Source organism: Cyanistes caeruleus, chromosome 11 (assembly GCF_971803275.1).
Source record: "Cyanistes caeruleus chromosome 11, bCyaCae1.hap1.1, whole genome shotgun sequence".
Classification (NCBI taxonomy): domain Eukaryota; kingdom Metazoa; phylum Chordata; class Aves; order Passeriformes; family Paridae; genus Cyanistes; species Cyanistes caeruleus.
Window position 1 is genome coordinate 6,641,058 of NC_141711.1, and position 16,771 is coordinate 6,657,828.

General features: G+C 44.4%; 1 protein-coding gene across 19 annotated transcripts in view; it reads left to right on the plus strand.

The window, feature by feature from the left end:
- The window catches only part of ADAMTS9 (ADAM metallopeptidase with thrombospondin type 1 motif 9), a 79,767-nt gene that overhangs the window by 20,091 nt on the left and 42,905 nt on the right, over nt 1–16,771 (plus strand). For 11 of the 19 annotated variants that reach the window (XR_015274984.1, XR_015274986.1, XR_015274987.1 and 8 more), the window contains 9 exons: nt 37–144; nt 4,590–4,735; nt 10,593–10,774; nt 10,871–11,007; nt 12,069–12,186; nt 12,450–12,545; nt 14,988–15,154; nt 15,263–15,392; nt 15,953–16,079. Coding sequence is in view for 13 of the 19 variants with exons in the window: in XM_086845896.1 (XP_086702022.1) it covers nt 37–144; nt 4,590–4,735; nt 10,593–10,774; nt 10,871–11,007; nt 12,069–12,186; nt 12,450–12,545; nt 14,988–15,154; nt 15,263–15,392; nt 15,953–16,079 (1,211 nt within the window). In the remaining 6 variants the exon portion in view is untranslated. The remainder of the gene's footprint in view (nt 1–36; nt 145–4,589; nt 4,736–10,592; nt 10,775–10,870; nt 11,008–12,068; nt 12,187–12,449; nt 12,546–14,987; nt 15,155–15,262; nt 15,393–15,952; nt 16,080–16,771) is intronic. The other 8 variants (XR_015274985.1, XR_015274989.1, XM_086845897.1 and 5 more) reach the window with 1 other exon arrangement.

Sequence of the window (16,771 nt, forward strand, 5' to 3'; positions counted from 1 at the left end):
ACATATTTAACGTTCTGATCTCTGCAATCACTTAAGCAGATGCAGTGTCGGCGACTTTGGTGTATCAACGTCGATGGTGCTCACAAGGGATGTCGAACCCAACACACACCTTGGGCTGATGGGACAGAATGTGAGCCTGGAAAGGTCTGTAATACCTGGTGGTTTGTGCCTCGTGGCTCTGTTTTCTTGGGCTCAGGTTGAGCATATCAGTCAAAGCATCCTGCTCTAATGCCAGTTGTGTGGGGCATGGCTCTGACTGCAGTCAGAAGTCCAAAGCAGCTCAGTTTCGTTTTAGTCCTGGTGGTGCCTGGGACATCTCCAGCCCAGATAACATGATTAAAGTCAACTGCTTGGCATAACATTGTTTAAAGCAGATACTCCTTCTGGAGTGCTTATCTTTTTAAATTAATGCCCTTGAGTGAACTTTTGAGCAAAAGTTTTGCAAAGCTTCCCTAAGCTTTTGTTAGAAATTGCCAATGTGATGTGAGCAATTAGTAATTCTGTGTAACATAAACTTGTCAGCTGGCTTTTCATCTTGACAACTTCAGAGTAAAATATAGAATTGGTTGACATTTTCTGTATGGAACATTTTTGGCAGTAATTCATAGAAACTTTCCATTTCCATGTGCAATGTTAATTTCCAGCTAGCATTGTGGTTTCTAGGATAAGTGTTTAATTTTTAGTTGTTCATATCTGTAGAAAAATAGTTGAGAGGATTTTTCTTTTATTAAGATACTGGAGCTTTTGAATAAAAATGTGAACTGGTTCTTACCATTTGTGTCTGAAAAAAGTATTCTCCATCTGTGTCTAATAAAAATAGTGTGATATTATTCTACATGGTATAGCTTAAAAGTTTGCTTTTCTGGCTCTTAAGATAAATATTAATAATAATAATGTTTTCTTTAGAAAGAGTCAAAGTTTTAAATCACAGTCTCTCAAACGTACTTTAATACAAATTCTGGATGCTATTTTAAATATGATTTTCCATACAGGCTGTATAACTCTTTAGAAATTTATTTTTTGATGCATGTGTCTGAAAACTCGATTGTTCCATGACACTTGACTGTTTTCCTTCAGGACAATGAGCATCATGTATCAATTTGCCTTCCTTTCTTAGGGAAAAGTGCAATTGCAGATTTGTTTTTATGGTTGAGAATGTGCAGTAGAGATGTAATTGGAATGTCTAACATTTTTGTGTAAAATCCCCATTTTGAGTGTAGATGTTCGTGGAGTCCCTATGACTTGAGACCTTGTGCCCTCAACTTCTCTGTTGGTGAGCTTGGGATCTGCTCACTGCTGAAAGATCAGAAATAACTTTGAAATTTTCTTGAAATTCCAAAAATCTGGGCTGCAGCAAACCTGCACTTACCCTTGGATATGATCAGAGTGATGTGCAAACAGCAGCAGCTGGGCAGATCAGCCCCCCCTCAGAGCTGCCCCATGCCATGCAGTGTCCAGCTGCATGGCTCTTAATGAAAAACATTTCAGGCCACAAATTTAGACAATCTGACAAGTTTAGGCAAACTAGATAAGTGTGATGTGAACCTCTCAGCTGAGAGCAGATGGGCTCTTAAAAAAAGCTAATGCAGCCCACTCGTGTTCGGGCATTTAAATGTGTTCTCACAAAAGGGCTTCATGGAGTAATTCTTCTGTCTGTATGTTCATCTAATTCAAAGTTTGGGTCATCAACTCTGTCCTGCTTGGTATTTACTTGGGTCTATAAAGTGCTGAGATGCAAGTCTGAAATGCTTTTCCTTGGAATAAATTGCTATTTTGGTACTGTGCTGTGGCCAGGAGCCCTGTCAAACTGCTACTTGCTGACTAATGCCTCAAGTCTGCATGTTTAAAGCCTGTGCTGTATGGGTTGGCAGATGGAGAAAATACCATACCATTTTTTATGGAGATATCTTTGGAAATAAGAGCCTGAATAGCTAAAAAAAGAGATCTAGCTAAAACTACTGGGATGTAGATTTAACTGGGCTCTAAATTTACTCTTAAACCAAGGACATTAAAAAACATGGGGGTATTAACTTTCTGCATGTTTTACATGTGAGGACACCGAATCTGATTCTGTTAAATCAAGCCATAAGCCCAGCCCAGAGTCTGGCTTTGCTGGGTGATGGTTTTACCACGTTCCACAGAACCAGCTCGTTGTTGGGTGGAGATAAATCTCTGGAAGAAGATAAAGGGGGTTGTAAATTTGGGCCACTCTCCATTGTGGTTTTCAGGGTTGTTTAAAGAATGGTAGCAGAAGAGCAGATGAGCAGTAGTGATTTGTGTCTGCTGCCCTGTGGCAGCACGTAGTGTATCTGTTACACATGCATGGAGCTGCACAGCCCCTTCTGCCCCCTGCTACTCCATTTACTCAGCCCAAGGGTGGGAGCTGGATTTGGGGAATTATCTGGAACTCCAGTGGCAAGACGGAAGGGAAAGTCTGCTGTAATGTCTTCCATCCCTGCCAGTGCTCCACTGTGTGTCTAAGATATTTTGAATTTGCTCCAGACAATCTGCCTTTTATTCTCTTCATTCTGTGAGCTGTAAACTTATAGGAAAGAGGACCCTGGCAGGCTTTTTAGTCTTTCTGCTATATCTCAACATAGAAATTATTTTTAAAATACAAAAGGCACAAAGGTTGCACAGCCAGACTGTTCACAGTGTGGTTCCAAGAAGCACCATTGCATTTTCATAAGATAATCTTGCCATTTATTTAAAACAGCTGCTCTTTTCCCCTGCTTCACTTTACCATCAACTCCAAATCCCAAATTTTTAATAAAATCAATGGATGTAGATGACTTCCTGGTTAATACTCAACCATGGGATGGGAGACATATAGGTCATGTCACGGTCTGTTAGCTGTTTTCATTCACTAGTTAGCTATTCAGTCATCTTCCCTGGGTCAGTGGTGCCAGGCATGACTCTGGTTAGATATTTAGCTGTGAGCATCAACATTGCTGCAAGTAGTTCTCCACTGGGACAGCACTGTTAGATTGGTGTCATGTATTTCTGTTGTTTAATGATAGCTGTCTGACCTCTTTGGACCTGTATAGGGACCCCAACCTTCAGGTTTTCAACCTCTAAATGCCAGGAGTTGTGCATTTTAAGGGTTTGTCCTGCAGCAAAGAAACAGGAATTTCAGCTGATTTTATTGCTGTCCTTTACTGTAGCAGATGGGTTTCAGTCAGTTTTATCTGGGGAATCAGATCTTCAGATGAAAGCAAATCTAGGGCATTTTGCAGCCTAGAGACCATGCTTGTCTCTGAGCAAACAGCACATGCAAGACTCAAATTATGAGTTCTTCAGCTGTCCTGCAAACCATGTCCATGGGCAAATGCAACTGAGATCAGCTTTCTTCATCAGCAAAGCTATATAACCTGTCTGCCTTCTTTGGCAAAAGGTGTCCCATGTGCTGCAGAGCTGGTGTCCTGTGGGATGCACAGCCCCAGAACATCTTGATTCTGCTCTGTTTTCCAAGATAGCTTTGTCCAAATTGGTTTTAAGGGTGTCTAAACAAGCGGGATGAGCTTGTGGTGTGTTTTGACACAACCTTGTTGTGCTATTAGTGGAAAGGCTGGAAAAACACAGTGCATCAGCAAATTTGACCCTGTTCCCATAAAGATTATCAGATCTGAACAGCACCTGGTACACAGAAATACTGCAAGGGAATATTTTAGTGATGCTCTCTACCTGTATTCTGTAGTCTGTAGCCTCTTCTAATCTGTGAGCAATCAGCAATGTTTGGGCTTCCCGTAATTACAAAGATTTAGGCATCTGCATGTCTCTGGGTTTAAATCAACTGTATCAAGCACTGTTCACTGAGAGGGGACATTTTTCCATCCACTCTGTTGAGGTCAGAAGGTGACTCTTCCCTAGATCTCACTTCTGTACAGGTCTCAGTAGTACATCTAGTAAACATACCCCAAAGGACATAATTTATACCATGAAAATGGGGATGGGGGCTTGCCACGGTAATTTAATCCAGCTTTCTAAGCAAAAGAAAATAAGAGTCATAGCTGGAAAACAGAGGGATAGACAAGATCTTGGCAAGTCCCATGTTATGTCTGAGTGTAACAAAAAAAACAAAACAAAAAAATGCTTGAGGTTGAGGAATTAATTTTTCTATTTGCTTTTTGGATTTGGAAGTATTCTGCTTTGGGTAGTAGTGGGGAGTTTTGTGTTTTCCCTGGTGTTTCTCCTCATTGCCTGTCTCCTCCCCTGACATGGCACAGTTTCTGCAGCTCTCCAGGAAATCAGATAGAGCAGCTTTTTGAAAAGCCAGTGGCCTGAGCTTGCTGTGCTGCTTAGCACCAGTAAACAGGGAATATTCAGTGGTTGCTGTTGTCATCGCTCTTCATCCCATAAATCATTCCACAGACTCAGCACCTTCCCTTCACGTTGCCATTTAAGGGTATGAAGAAAGAAAAAAATATGGGGATGACAGACAAAATATAAAGTAGTTCAGTTTTATTTGATTGCAAAATCATTGTGTGTGGCTGAGAAATAAGTGAGGCTGGGTCTTGTTGCCCAGGCTGGTCACTCCTAATGCAAAGCAGCACAGTCCCACCTTTGCCATGTCTCTCCTTCACATGCAGCACTGCAGGTTTGGGATGTGTGTGCCCAAGGAGCGAGAGGCACCGGTGACAGACGGAGCCTGGGGCACCTGGAGCCCCTTCGGGACCTGCTCGAGGACCTGCGGCGGCGGCATAAAGACGGCGATTCGAGAGTGCAACAGGCCCGAGTGAGTGCACAGAGGGGAATGCAACAGGGTGAGATGGGCAAAAGCAGTTTGGGTTGCCCAGGTGGGCTGAGATCACCTTCGGCTGTCCCCAGTCCTTGCGGGACATCCACCAAGGACAGGTGGCTCTGCCCTGGGGATGGATGGATTTGCCTGGCATGGGTGAGGCAGGATCCTGTCTTTGGTGTGTGGGTGAAGTGATCTAAAAAGGGATCCATTCAACAATGAGGGATAAAAAGCTTCTGTTTTCCTGTGGGGGCACTGCTGGGGTCCCACTTCCAGAGGTGTTTCTCTTTCTCCAAAGCTGTGATTCAGAAAAGAGGGAGAAAGGAAGGAACCTTCCTTTTTCACCATTTTACCCCTCCTTAGGTTGCTTTTGCAGCTGTTCCTACAGGCCTTTATAATAAAGTTTTCTACCAGTTTTTTTTTCCTTCTTTGTCTGGTTTCCCAGCTTTTGGCTGCTTTTGCAGCTGATCCTTTATACAGTTACATTTCAGCTGGTGCAGACTAGCCAAACCTCAGCAGAAATCTGTGCCCCATTAAAAAGTGGCACTCAGAAATGTTTGCTATCAGCCTGGAATGCAAAACCCTGCACCCTTTGAAACGGCGGGGAATTTTGCTGTGGGCTTCAAGGAGACAAATATGTAGCTGGTGCAACAGTAATAGCTTGAGCAACTGGTATGAAACAGCCTGTTTACGTAAATTGTGAATTGTGTTGGTTTCTGTTTAACAGTCTTCTTGCAGAAGAAGGGGTGGGCAGGAGGCTTTCTGGGCTTTTATTTGGGACTGGGATACAGAGAGGAGAGGAGTCTGTAGGGCTGGTTGCACTGAGTGGTCTTAAAAAGATTCCTGTTTCTCATCACTGGTGTTAGATGGTTTGTTGCCAAGGAAATTGCCACTAGGGATGTGCCAGGGATAGTTTGATTACTGCTAATGGGAGAAGGGAGAGTTTATGCCTATGACACTGGTGGTGTAGTAGCAGGAGAGGCTGCTCAGCACAGCTGGGCGAGTGTCAAAAGTTGAGGCTGAGAGAGTGGGACACCAGCACGTTAATTAAAACAATGCTAAGAAAAACACAAGTGCAAAGAGCTCTCGTCTGGCTGTGCTGAGTCAGCACACTCCATATGGTCTTTGGTAGCCATGGAAAGACAAAAACAAAGCATCTTTCCAGCTCTGCTGCTGAAACTTTGGATGCTGTCAGTGAGATGTATTCCTGTCTTCTGAGAGGCATCTATTCAGACTGATAGCTTTTTGTGATAGAAAATCTCCTTTATCCTAAAGGGTAGCCAAGGGATTTGAAATTCTGTCTTCCCTAATAGCTTGTGGTTTGTATCCTGGTGCTTCAGTTGGTGTATTGTCGTGGCTGGGATTTGCAAAAGCATCTAAACACACTGGGCACCAAGCTGCCCAATAAATCCTTATGATTGATAGTGGTTATTTTCCAGGCCCCCTTTCCTGAGCCTTGTGCTGGCACTGGCCTCTCTTCTCCAGCCCCTCACAAGGTCTCTGTGAGGAGTAGTCTGTCCTGGCACCATCCACAGAGCTTTCCACTGCTTGTTGGTTTGTGCCTGTAATTTGACACCATAATGTGAGCTCCCACCACCTGTTTCCCCATTATCATGGAGCTGCTGAAACTATACAAATGGATGAGACTCCACTGGATACTCTCTTGCCTTTTCCCTTTCTCAGAGTACTTCAAAAAGAGACAGTTCCTCATCTGTTGTAGAAGGCAGCAAACCCAACCCAGATACCATGAGTCAGGTCTGAAATAATTCTCAGTAAATCTTTTATCTTCCAAGATGGTTTAGCTCTTTCAAGTTTTTTTTCTGTGCGTGAGGATCTGGGGTGGGATCTTGCATCCAGTAAAAAATCGTGTTAAATCTGGCACTGAAAATTACCATTCTCTCCATGGTACAGAAAGTAAGGCTGCAGCTCCTGCCTCGCACTGGAGAGTGCTCTGACACCTAAATGGATGAGTATCCTGCAGAGATGCAGGGAGAGATGTAAGCCTCTGGAATGGCAACAGACTGTTTTGACATACCCTGAAGGAATGTGTTTGCTAACCAGACCAGACCCTTCTTACTGAGATTGCCCACATGGGAATTTGAGCCTGGCTGGTGGACAAAGCCCATGGCTGTGGTACATCATCAGAGGGTCTGTGGTTTTCAAAGCCCTGGTTTTCAAAGAAAGACATGTTGCAGAATTATGGGAAAGGGCATATTTGATAAGATGTCAATACCCTATTTTCAGGAATGGCTTTTTGGATGGGGGAGTGCTATCTCTGGATGTGAGTCAGATCACAGTTGCATTTTAGTCCATCACAGAAGTATCCACCTGCACTGAAAACTGTCTGAGCCTGACATGTAAACACATGTATAGATAACTGTGCTAGCCACCAACCAATTTCCAGTCCTAGGGCTTCCTGGAATGCAGGGAAGGATATCTCAAACTGATCTGTGCACACTGGAGCTTCACAGATTTTTCTGCAGTCACACATGAGCCCAGGTACGTGGGCAAATGTGCAGATGAACACATGTGCTCTGCAGTTAATTCTCCTGGGGCTTTTCCTTGTGACATCCTCAGTGCTCCCAGGCAGAGCTGCTGTCCGTGGGGCAGGTGCAAAGCACCCCCAAAACAGCACTTCTTGGCAGGGTGTCTGCACCTTGTGCTCCTGGACTGCTGGGAGCTGGGTGCTGCCTCAAAATCTGCAAGTGAAGATGCTCAAGGTGATGAGCATCAGGTATTTCAGGCCTGTTGGGGTGGGAATCATTCTCTGGGCCTGAGAGTTTCTGGGCTGCTGGGAGGAGTGCAGTGGGTGTGGGGTGTGTGCAGGAGCTTGTCAGGGGAATGAGACTGGACTCAAAGTGCCATGCTGGCTGTTAATTGGCTGAATAGATGATTCAGAGAGAAGCAAAATGGAAGCAAAACAAGGAGGTTTCTATGCACTTACTTCCCTTCTGTCTCTGTGGTACATTGTTGATGATCCATAAAAATATTACACAGAATGAAGTATGCTGTATTTCTCCATGACACTGAAAATCGATGTTATATGAGGGTGACTTATTTTTCAGGGTCAGCTCTTTCTGTCCCTCAGATTCTGTGAGAAGCAATGCTGGTTTGAAACACTCTGTAACTGTCAGGGGAGTTTGGAGCTGTTTTTAAATGTCAGCTGTTCCTTTATACAAGTGTGAGTGTGCTTAGGCCCCCAGCACAGTCTGCAAGGAGATTTACTGCCAGGGTTACAAAGCTGATAGTTTGCAACACGGTGGCAAGCTTTAGTAACATCCTTCAGTTTGTGGTGTGTCCATGTGTCAATGTTATCTCAATCTCAGGGGTCTTGTCTAGAGAAGAGAAAACTAAATAGTAGCTTGGGATTTTTGGATTTTATTAAAAAAAAAAAAAAAAAAAAAGGCTCCTGTATGTTATTTAACTAAATAGTTAAGAGTTTCATTTTAGTTAAATTCATTTATATTGGAAGCAATGTGGTTGCCATAAAAATGTCGTAATTGCAATTTTTTTAAAAAAGAAATGACCCCTTAAAGGTTTGTATCATTCAGAGGCTTTGTCAAACTGCAACAGTCCTGCAGAGGTACAGATGCTTTTCAAGTGAAAATGACGAATCCTGTTAATTCCCCCATGAATGACTGACTCACCCAGGTCTGGAGTGTGCTGCTGCCATGATTAAGAAGTTTCCCTGTGTTCTGTGTAACAAGATGGTTGAGATGTCCCTTTGTAGCTAGAGGTAGCTCTTGTGCCTGCATGGGAATAGTCCATGGGATGGGCTCTGGTGCCCAGCAATCGCCATCGTGCCTGCAAGGCAAGGAGGGGTTTGGGCTGTGTCTGCAGGGGCTGCTGTGCTGGGATAGCCCTGGAGCTGTCCCAGGTGTAATCAAGTAACTTCAAAGAAGTTGTTTGTCACAACAAGTGGGCAACAGACAAAATCAGTAAAAAACAGGTTTAGACTTACTCCTTCACTAGGAGCAGTAAAGGTGTAAAATCAGTCTGTAATCAGGAATCTGCAGTGGACACTGTGCAGTTGCTTGGGCTTTTTATCACTGGTACTTGCTTAATTGCAAACACCAGAAACCTTTGTAAGTGACAAACATTTCACTTCCAGATGGCATGTGAGAACTCATACCTCAGAGCAGGTAGAGCCAGTGTTTGTAGCTATTGCTCAGGGCTGTGCCAGAGGACAAATCATACCCTGTGGTATTTAGGATGGGACTAGAAGGGTCTGCACCAGAGCAGTGAGGGTCTCAGTGACTGGAGGAAAAATCCCATCTGTGTAACTGGTGGTGTTCAGCATCTCATCTGCATCTGCTCAAGGAGCTGACTCCTTCTGCCAGACCTGGGAGCATCCCTAGTGTGGTGCTGATGGGGTGGTGGGAAGTATGCCTGCCTTTCCCAGTTTTGCAGGCAATCATTTGGCAAGAGCAAGCTGTTCTGTGCTTCTGTCTCTCATTTGTTTCACAGGAACTCTGCTACTTTGAGTCACAAGGAATTTTCGAGTGTAAGAGTGAAGAGTTGTTGTTTGTGGGAGAAAAGGCACTGCTGGGCTTCTTGGGTGGTGGAGGTGCTGAGATGCTAAAATATTCTGTTCAGCTGCAGGAACTTGTTGACTCACTGTGTGTAAAGACCCTTGTGCATGTGCAGGGAGGGTGCCATCCCTTTTGTTAGAGTTGCTGGTTGCATGCAAGGTGGAGATCTCATGGTGAGCATCTCTGTTCTGAGGGCAGAGGTGGTTCCCATTTATCACTCTTATCTGCATCTTGGAGGGTTCTCCAAGTGTGCAAACCTTGTGTGTGTTCCTTCACAACCAAGCTTCCAAGGGAAGGAGCATTCTGCCAGCATCCCTGAGGCACTGATGGGCACCTGGTCCCCAGGCAAGGCAGAGCTGATCCTGAAGAACAGCCCTGGAAGGCAGGAGTTGTGGGTGGCAGGATGCTGGAGCCTGGCAAGTTGCTCTTCTGATTGCACTTCTTGCTAGTGCAGGCACTCATTTTTCAGGGAGTAGGTAGAAGGTGTAGGTTTGGTGGTTATTCTAATGAGCAGCTCATTCTTGCACCACTGCTGGCAGCAGATGGAATGGGAGAGGCTCTTTCAGTCCCCAGAGTGTTGTTCTCTGGCAAAGGCTTCATCTACATATGAGAAAAATAGTTTCATGACTACAGTCCTGAAGCTGTGAGTCAGGAAATTTAAAATGATAGCTTCTCCTAGGCTTATCCACTGGGTTTTATGTGGCTTAGATGGGTGTCCCCAGTTTATACCAGTGTCATCCTGCTATAAAATGGGATAAGTTATTTATTGGCTGTCTTTGGTGCTTTCTGGAATATGTGGAGGTAAAGTTGTTTAAAAGTGCTTGGCATTACCATTTCATACATTTGGGACTAGAAATCCTGAAGGACTAAGTGCTGCCTGACCTTTCAGCCTCTGCAGGAAAGGAAGCCTTTTCTCCTGTGTAGTTTAGTTATTTGCAACCCACTAGATCAAAGGCAAATTGTCAACCACAAAATCCATAGGATTGATGGGATTGTAAGGAAACACAGGCCTGAGTGGGATCCCTCAGTGTGAAAATAAATCCTCAGATGGGGAAGAAGATGTAGCTCTTCCTTTCTGGTTTCTCTCACTACCATGGCATCCATCAGAAAGCAAATATTCTCTTTTTCATCTCTTTTTATTGCATCTGTGATTTTTTTTGTTAGACACCAGCATAACATTTCCTGCTTGTCAACCCTGGGATATTAATTAAAGATATGCACAAAGACAGAGCCTACAAAATGCTGTTGCAAATCCTGACTGTACTGAGCAGGTTGCAGAATTGCAACTCCACCTCATTTGCAGCCTGGTGTTGTCTCTGCAGACCCAAAAACGGTGGGAAATACTGCGTGGGTCGTCGCATGAAGTTTAAATCCTGCAACACGGAACCGTGCTCAAAGCTGAAGAAGGATTTCCGGGATGAGCAGTGTGCCGACTTCGACGGGAAGCACTTCAACATCAACGGGCTGCCCACCAATGTGCGCTGGGTTCCCAAATACAGCGGCAGTAAGTGGCTGGGGGTGCAGATCCTGCCTGCTGGATCGCTGCTAGGGGTGAGGGTGTTGAGATAACGTGCTCCTGGTCTCCCTCCCTCCCCTGCAGTCCTGATGAAGGACCGGTGCAAGCTGTTCTGCCGGGTGGCGGGGAACACGGCCTATTACCAGCTGCGGGACCGGGTCATCGACGGGACGCCCTGCGGCCCCGACACCAACGACATCTGCGTGCAGGGCCTCTGCCGGGTAATCATTGTCCCTGCTCCTCACCAAAGGGGGATGGCAGTTCTGTAGGGCGGGCTGGGGCTTCTGTGCCATGCTCCAGGCAGTTGCTGGCATGTTCTCTTCACTCAGAGGATGCCAGCAGCATCTGCAGGCTCTGTAAGCCCCAAATGGTCTGAAACTTGTGCCAGCCTCCAGATTTGCTGAAGAGCCACATGTAGAATCATAGGATCATTTAGGTTGGAAAAGACTTTTGAAATCAAGTCCAGCCATTAACCCAGCACTGCCAAGTCTACCACTAAACCATATCCCCAACTGCCATATTTACTACATGTCTTCTAATACCACCAGGGAGGGTGACTCCCACCACTACCCTGAGCAGCCTGTTCCAGTGTTGACAACCTTTTTGGTGAAGAATTATTTCCTAATATTAAATCTAAGCCTCCCCTGTTGAATGTGAGGCTGTTTTCTCTCGTCCTGTTGCTTGTTACCTATGAAAAGAGCCTGACTCACACCTGGCTACAACTTCCTTTCAGGTAGTTGTAGGGAGTGAAAAAGTCTCTCCTGAGCCTCTTTTTCTCCAGGTTGAGGTTCCCAGCTCCTTCAGCCACTCCTTATCTTACTCTAGACCATTCACCAGCTCTTGGGACACACTCAAGTGGAAGATGTTTGCACATCTGCCCTAAGTTACTGAGGGCTGTGGAGTCTCGGCCTAAATCCCAGTGTTGCTTCCTTCTGTGCTTTGCCCCAGTTCTTCCTGATCAGACCCCAGAGTCCTACAGTACCATTCACAATTGTTCTTCACACTTTTCTCTGGGAAAAATTGATGCAAGAATCTTTTTTCTAGTGAAGGCATTACCTGGTGCAAACAGTTGTTCTGATTCTTGGTTTGTAAAAGTCTTTTATTGTAAAACCTTGTGGGATGGCCACACTGTAAATTAGTGGAAAAATGTGAGGAAGCAAACCAGTTTATCTCACGGCAGCCTTTTGCATACACAGCTTTTGTGTGCCTTAATTAGGAGATTTGTCAATGCTGTTCTAGTCTGTGTTTGCTCAATCTATTTTTTTCAATTTTTCTCTTAAAGCAAGCTGGATGTGATCATGTGCTGAATTCAAAAGCAAGAAGAGATAAATGTGGTGTTTGTGGTGGGGATAATTCTTCATGCAAAACTGTTGCAGGCACATTTAACACGGTGCATTATGGTAAGAATCTGTTGCTAAAAACTTAAAAGTGAAGAATGTGGGTCTATAAAAGCCACTATGGCACTTAATCTACAAAAACACTGATGTAAAATACAAAATCCTTCTAGCTATAGTATATTCCATTTTATAACTATTTATGCTATCCCTAAATGAAAAGTATCAGCTTGTATAATGCGAGGTAACTTAGCTCATTTCCCTCTTCCTGTAGAAAACAAACCAAATGCCTGTGTAATAGCCTTGACTTTCTGTTAAATCTTTCCTAGGTTATAACGTTGTGGTTCGCATCCCAGCTGGTGCCACTAACATTGATGTGCGCCAGCACAGTTACTCAGGGAAACCAGAGGATGACAACTACCTGGGTGAGTTGTACTCCTTATTTCACTCCAGAAATCTGCTTGGTTGTCTGGTTGTGGTGGTAGATCTACTGGCAGCTCTCTGCTGGGGAGGTTGAGGAATTAATTTAAGGGAGATGTTTTCTTGGTGAGAATTTTTCTGTCTGCCAAACATTCAGCCTTATCTTCTTCCTTTTGTTTTGTTCATTTCATCCTAGATGCAAAGTTTGGGAGGTTCACCAGCTATAAGAAATGTTCCCTTAGGGTGTGTCTAGGGCTGTGAAGGATGGTTGAGCCTGGGTGGGAGCTGAGGGACAAAGCTGAGAATCAAACAGGATTCTGATCTCTGCTGGAGTCCCCTCACTGCAACTTTGTCTCTACTGTCACCATGCTTTGGTTGGTGCTGTGTCCTGAAAGATGTTTGTGCAAAGAAATACGAAGAGAAATTACTTTCTATTCTTCTGAGAATAATAATTCTGATTTCACTTAGTGTGGGGCCTTCTTGTCCCTGCCTGATAGTGACATGTAACTGTAAAGAAATATCCTGCACCAAAAATGTTGATTTAAACCTGACAGTAACTTGGCCTTTGTCTGTTGAACTTTCATAGTCACTGTTTTCTCTAATCTGTGGCTGTGTCTTTAGAGGCAGATGAAAATGCTTGTGGTGCTGTGTTACTCTGCTACATGCACATATATGCTGTTAGCACGGCCATGAGTGTCTTTTCCACCATGATCATTAACCTGAAGGCTGATTTTGCCATTAAGTCCTGTTTGGGGTCTCTCAGAGTCTCTGGTCCTCCTCTTTTGCACATCCTGTGCCTTACACTACCAGCTGTGTTCCAGTAGAATGGGGTCCTGTACTTAGATCTTTGAACAGGGCACTTCATCTTGTTCTATCTCACCAAATTCCTGTATCTAGGTATGTTAAAAAGGGGAGTTGGCTGGTGGCCCCTAGCCCATCAAAGGTAAAGAGACACATTTAAGAAGCAAGTACCATAGACTACCATGCACCAAAGAGAGGCAATTCTGTCAGCCTTGGCTGTTATTCTGAAATGCCATCCTTGTTGCTGGGCCCTTCATTGAGGCAAAAAATTGAGGTGGTGCAGCATGAATGCACATCAGCACCAAAAAAAACGTTACTGTGGTCTCAGAGTTTTCTGTCTTGGAGAAGGGAGGCAAATTTTATTTTTCATCTTTCCTGGAAAAAATAATCCTCCATATGTTGTGCCTATTCAAACTGGTTCACCCTAGAAGGAGCCCCAAAGTTCTCAGCTCTTCATGGAGGGCCTTTAATCTTCTTGGGAAACAATGAAGTCAAATCTTCTTTAATGTTGCTTTAATATTGCTGGGAAAGCATCTCTTCACATTAGGCCTGACTGGAAGCAAATGAGAAGTGTGCATGTGTCCACTTACTTTGCAGCTCACTGAGTGTGAAATCTTGGGCCCTCAGTTACTGTGAACCTTGTAGTTGCTTAACAATTTAGGAGGAATTAGATGTTGTCATCAGGTCCAAGATGTACCTACTGTTATAGGAGATACAGTAAAAGAGAAGGAATCCTTTAATGAGTTTTACTACTGCCTAATACACTAATAACACTCCAAAGTGTGAAACTTGGTTGAGTGTAGCCTCTGCTTTGTGAAGTTTTCTCTGTCTATGTCTGTTTGCTACTGAGCAGTGTTTTGCTTCATTGTCTCTCCTCATTCAATGGAAAAACCTTCCCTTTGGTGTTTTGGTGTTTAGATTTTTCAGTACAGGGGCTTTTTAGCAACATAGCTGTGATGGGTGAAATGGTGGGGAAACTAACTTAGGAAATTAGCTACATAATCGCATTAGTGTGAAGTTGTGCAGCAGACTGCTGTTTTCAGGAAACTGTTCCTTTTATAAAGCATTTAGGCTTTAAGCCTCCAGAGCTCTCACATACCTTAAGATTTGGAATAATAAAAAGTACAGGGGGAGGAGGGGAGAGGGAGACAAAGGGGGAGATACTGACCAAACTCCCTGTACTCACATACTAGAAGGTTATGTTTAGGTAATTGGAGTGCATACATTTTACCCTAAGAACACACCTGGAAACACCAGGGAAGTCACCCTATCCACACAGCTAATGAAAAGGTTTGGGTAGGATTATTTCTGTGGTATATGTGGGGATGCAGCCTACATGTGCTCCTTGCAGCAGCCAGCCCACAATGCCTTTTGGATATCTCTGCACTGGGTTATGGATGAACTGTTCAGCAACAACTTCAGGAATTCAGCCTTCAGTTTTAGGAGGCTTTCCAGTGGAAAAAAAGAGAAGGCACAATGTCTGCAAGAGCTCTGCTGCTCACTGTACATCCTTTCTGTTTGAGAGTGCCAGTGGGGTTTTCCCCCCGCCCCCAAGGGAAAGGAGCACTGAGAGCACATGACCCACGTTGTTATGTATGTATGAGTTAATTCTGCCTCTTTAGTTCTTGTTTTTTGCACCTATGCAGCCTTATCTAACAGTCAAGGAGACTTTATATTAAATGGAGACTTTGTCGTCAGTATGTTTAAAAGGGAAATCAAAGTTGGGAATGCTGTGATCGAATACAGCGGCTCCGATAATACTATTGAAAGGATTAATTCTACAGATCGGATTGAGCAAGAAATAACACTTCAGGTGAAGTATATGTTGTGTGTTTGGACAAGTCTGCCCAGCATTGTTGGTCTGAAAACAGTGGGCAGTGATATCTGTTGGTTTACTCTGCTTCATTTTTCTTCCTCTCAGGTTTTATCAGTGGGCAATTTGTACAATCCTGACGTTCGTTACACGTTCAATATCCCTATTGAGGACAAACCTCAGCAGTTTTACTGGAATGAGCATGGCCCATGGCAGCCCTGCAGTAAGCTCTGCCAAGGTGGGTGCTTGGGAAGGCTAAGTTTTCTCCTGGATTCATTTAGGCATTGCTGTCAGATCCCTCTCTGATCTCTTCAAGATTTTCACCCTGTGGGTACGATTGTTTCTCTGGTCTGTAGTGGAGGGTAACATCCTACGAGGTGTTTCTGGGTTTCAGAGCAGGGCACCTGACAGCCCCTCCCAGCCAGGTGAGCCTCACAACCTGGTTTGCAGGTGAGGAAGCTGAAGCACAGAAAAGGTCATGAGGCATTTCCTAAGGCTGCAAAATGCGCCCGTGTCTGGTTTAGGGTCTGACATCCAATCATTGCCAGTGCCCACCCTGCTAAATACTCACTCAGAGCCCATCCTTGTGGGGGTACTGCAGCTCTCTGCCTGTGTCCATCCCATCTGCAATAAACCCCTTCTGCTCTGCTTAGTCTTAAACCCCATCCCTGTTTGTGACAGAGGTAAAAAAGAACACCTAAAGATTTCTTAAATACTACTGTGAAAGGTGTAAGAGAAATAACTGACTTGATCACTTTGCTGCATGACTCAAACCAAGTGCTGGTTTTCTCTGTGCAGGAGAACGAAAAAGGAAGCCTGTGTGTAAGAGAGAGTCAGACCAGCTCACGGTGTCAGACCAGCGATGCGATCGAATTCCCCAGCCTGACCCCACCACTGAGCCTTGTAACACAGAATGTGAATTAAGGTGCACTGTGCTCCACTGTGTATATAAATAACATTGTGTGCTTTTTATTTACTCCTCTTTCCTTTTGCTTCTCACCATAATTCCCTTTCTTACCAGCCTGTATTAGATTTTGAAAAAGAAAAGGATTGGTAGTTGAGTCTTTGTCAACCCAGAGGGATTGTCCTCCACCAGTGCTGTTTTGAAAGCCACTTTTCAATGTTTTTACATTTCTCTTGCTGGATTCAGCTAGGACTAACTATAACAAAAATTCTCTAATGTTGAAAAATCTCCCTGTGCAATACAGGGCCTGAAATTTGCATCTGCCTGGATAAGAAATGCTCAGCACCATTTTACATACAGCCTGTAAAGAGGGGAAAACATATACTTAAAGCAAAAACATAGCTAAAACTTGGATTTTTCAGTGTATTTAAAACAAAGAATAGGCTTAAGTGTAGAATGGGTTCGGGGCTGTCCCCAGACAATTCCAGGCAAGCTGGAATTGGTGGAGCACAGCCTAAATCATCACAACCCATTTTCCTTTAAAAAGCAATCTGTTTTCCTTCCTGAGGCTTAAATGTGGTGGCATTAAGCAGCCGCTGGTGAAGCAATTCAGATGGCCGCGTTTCCCGAGGGGTTTCTCCAGCCCTGCTGAAGCGGCAGCGGGGCTGGGTTGTCGCGGTAACAGCTGTTGCCATTGCAACAGGTTGGAAACT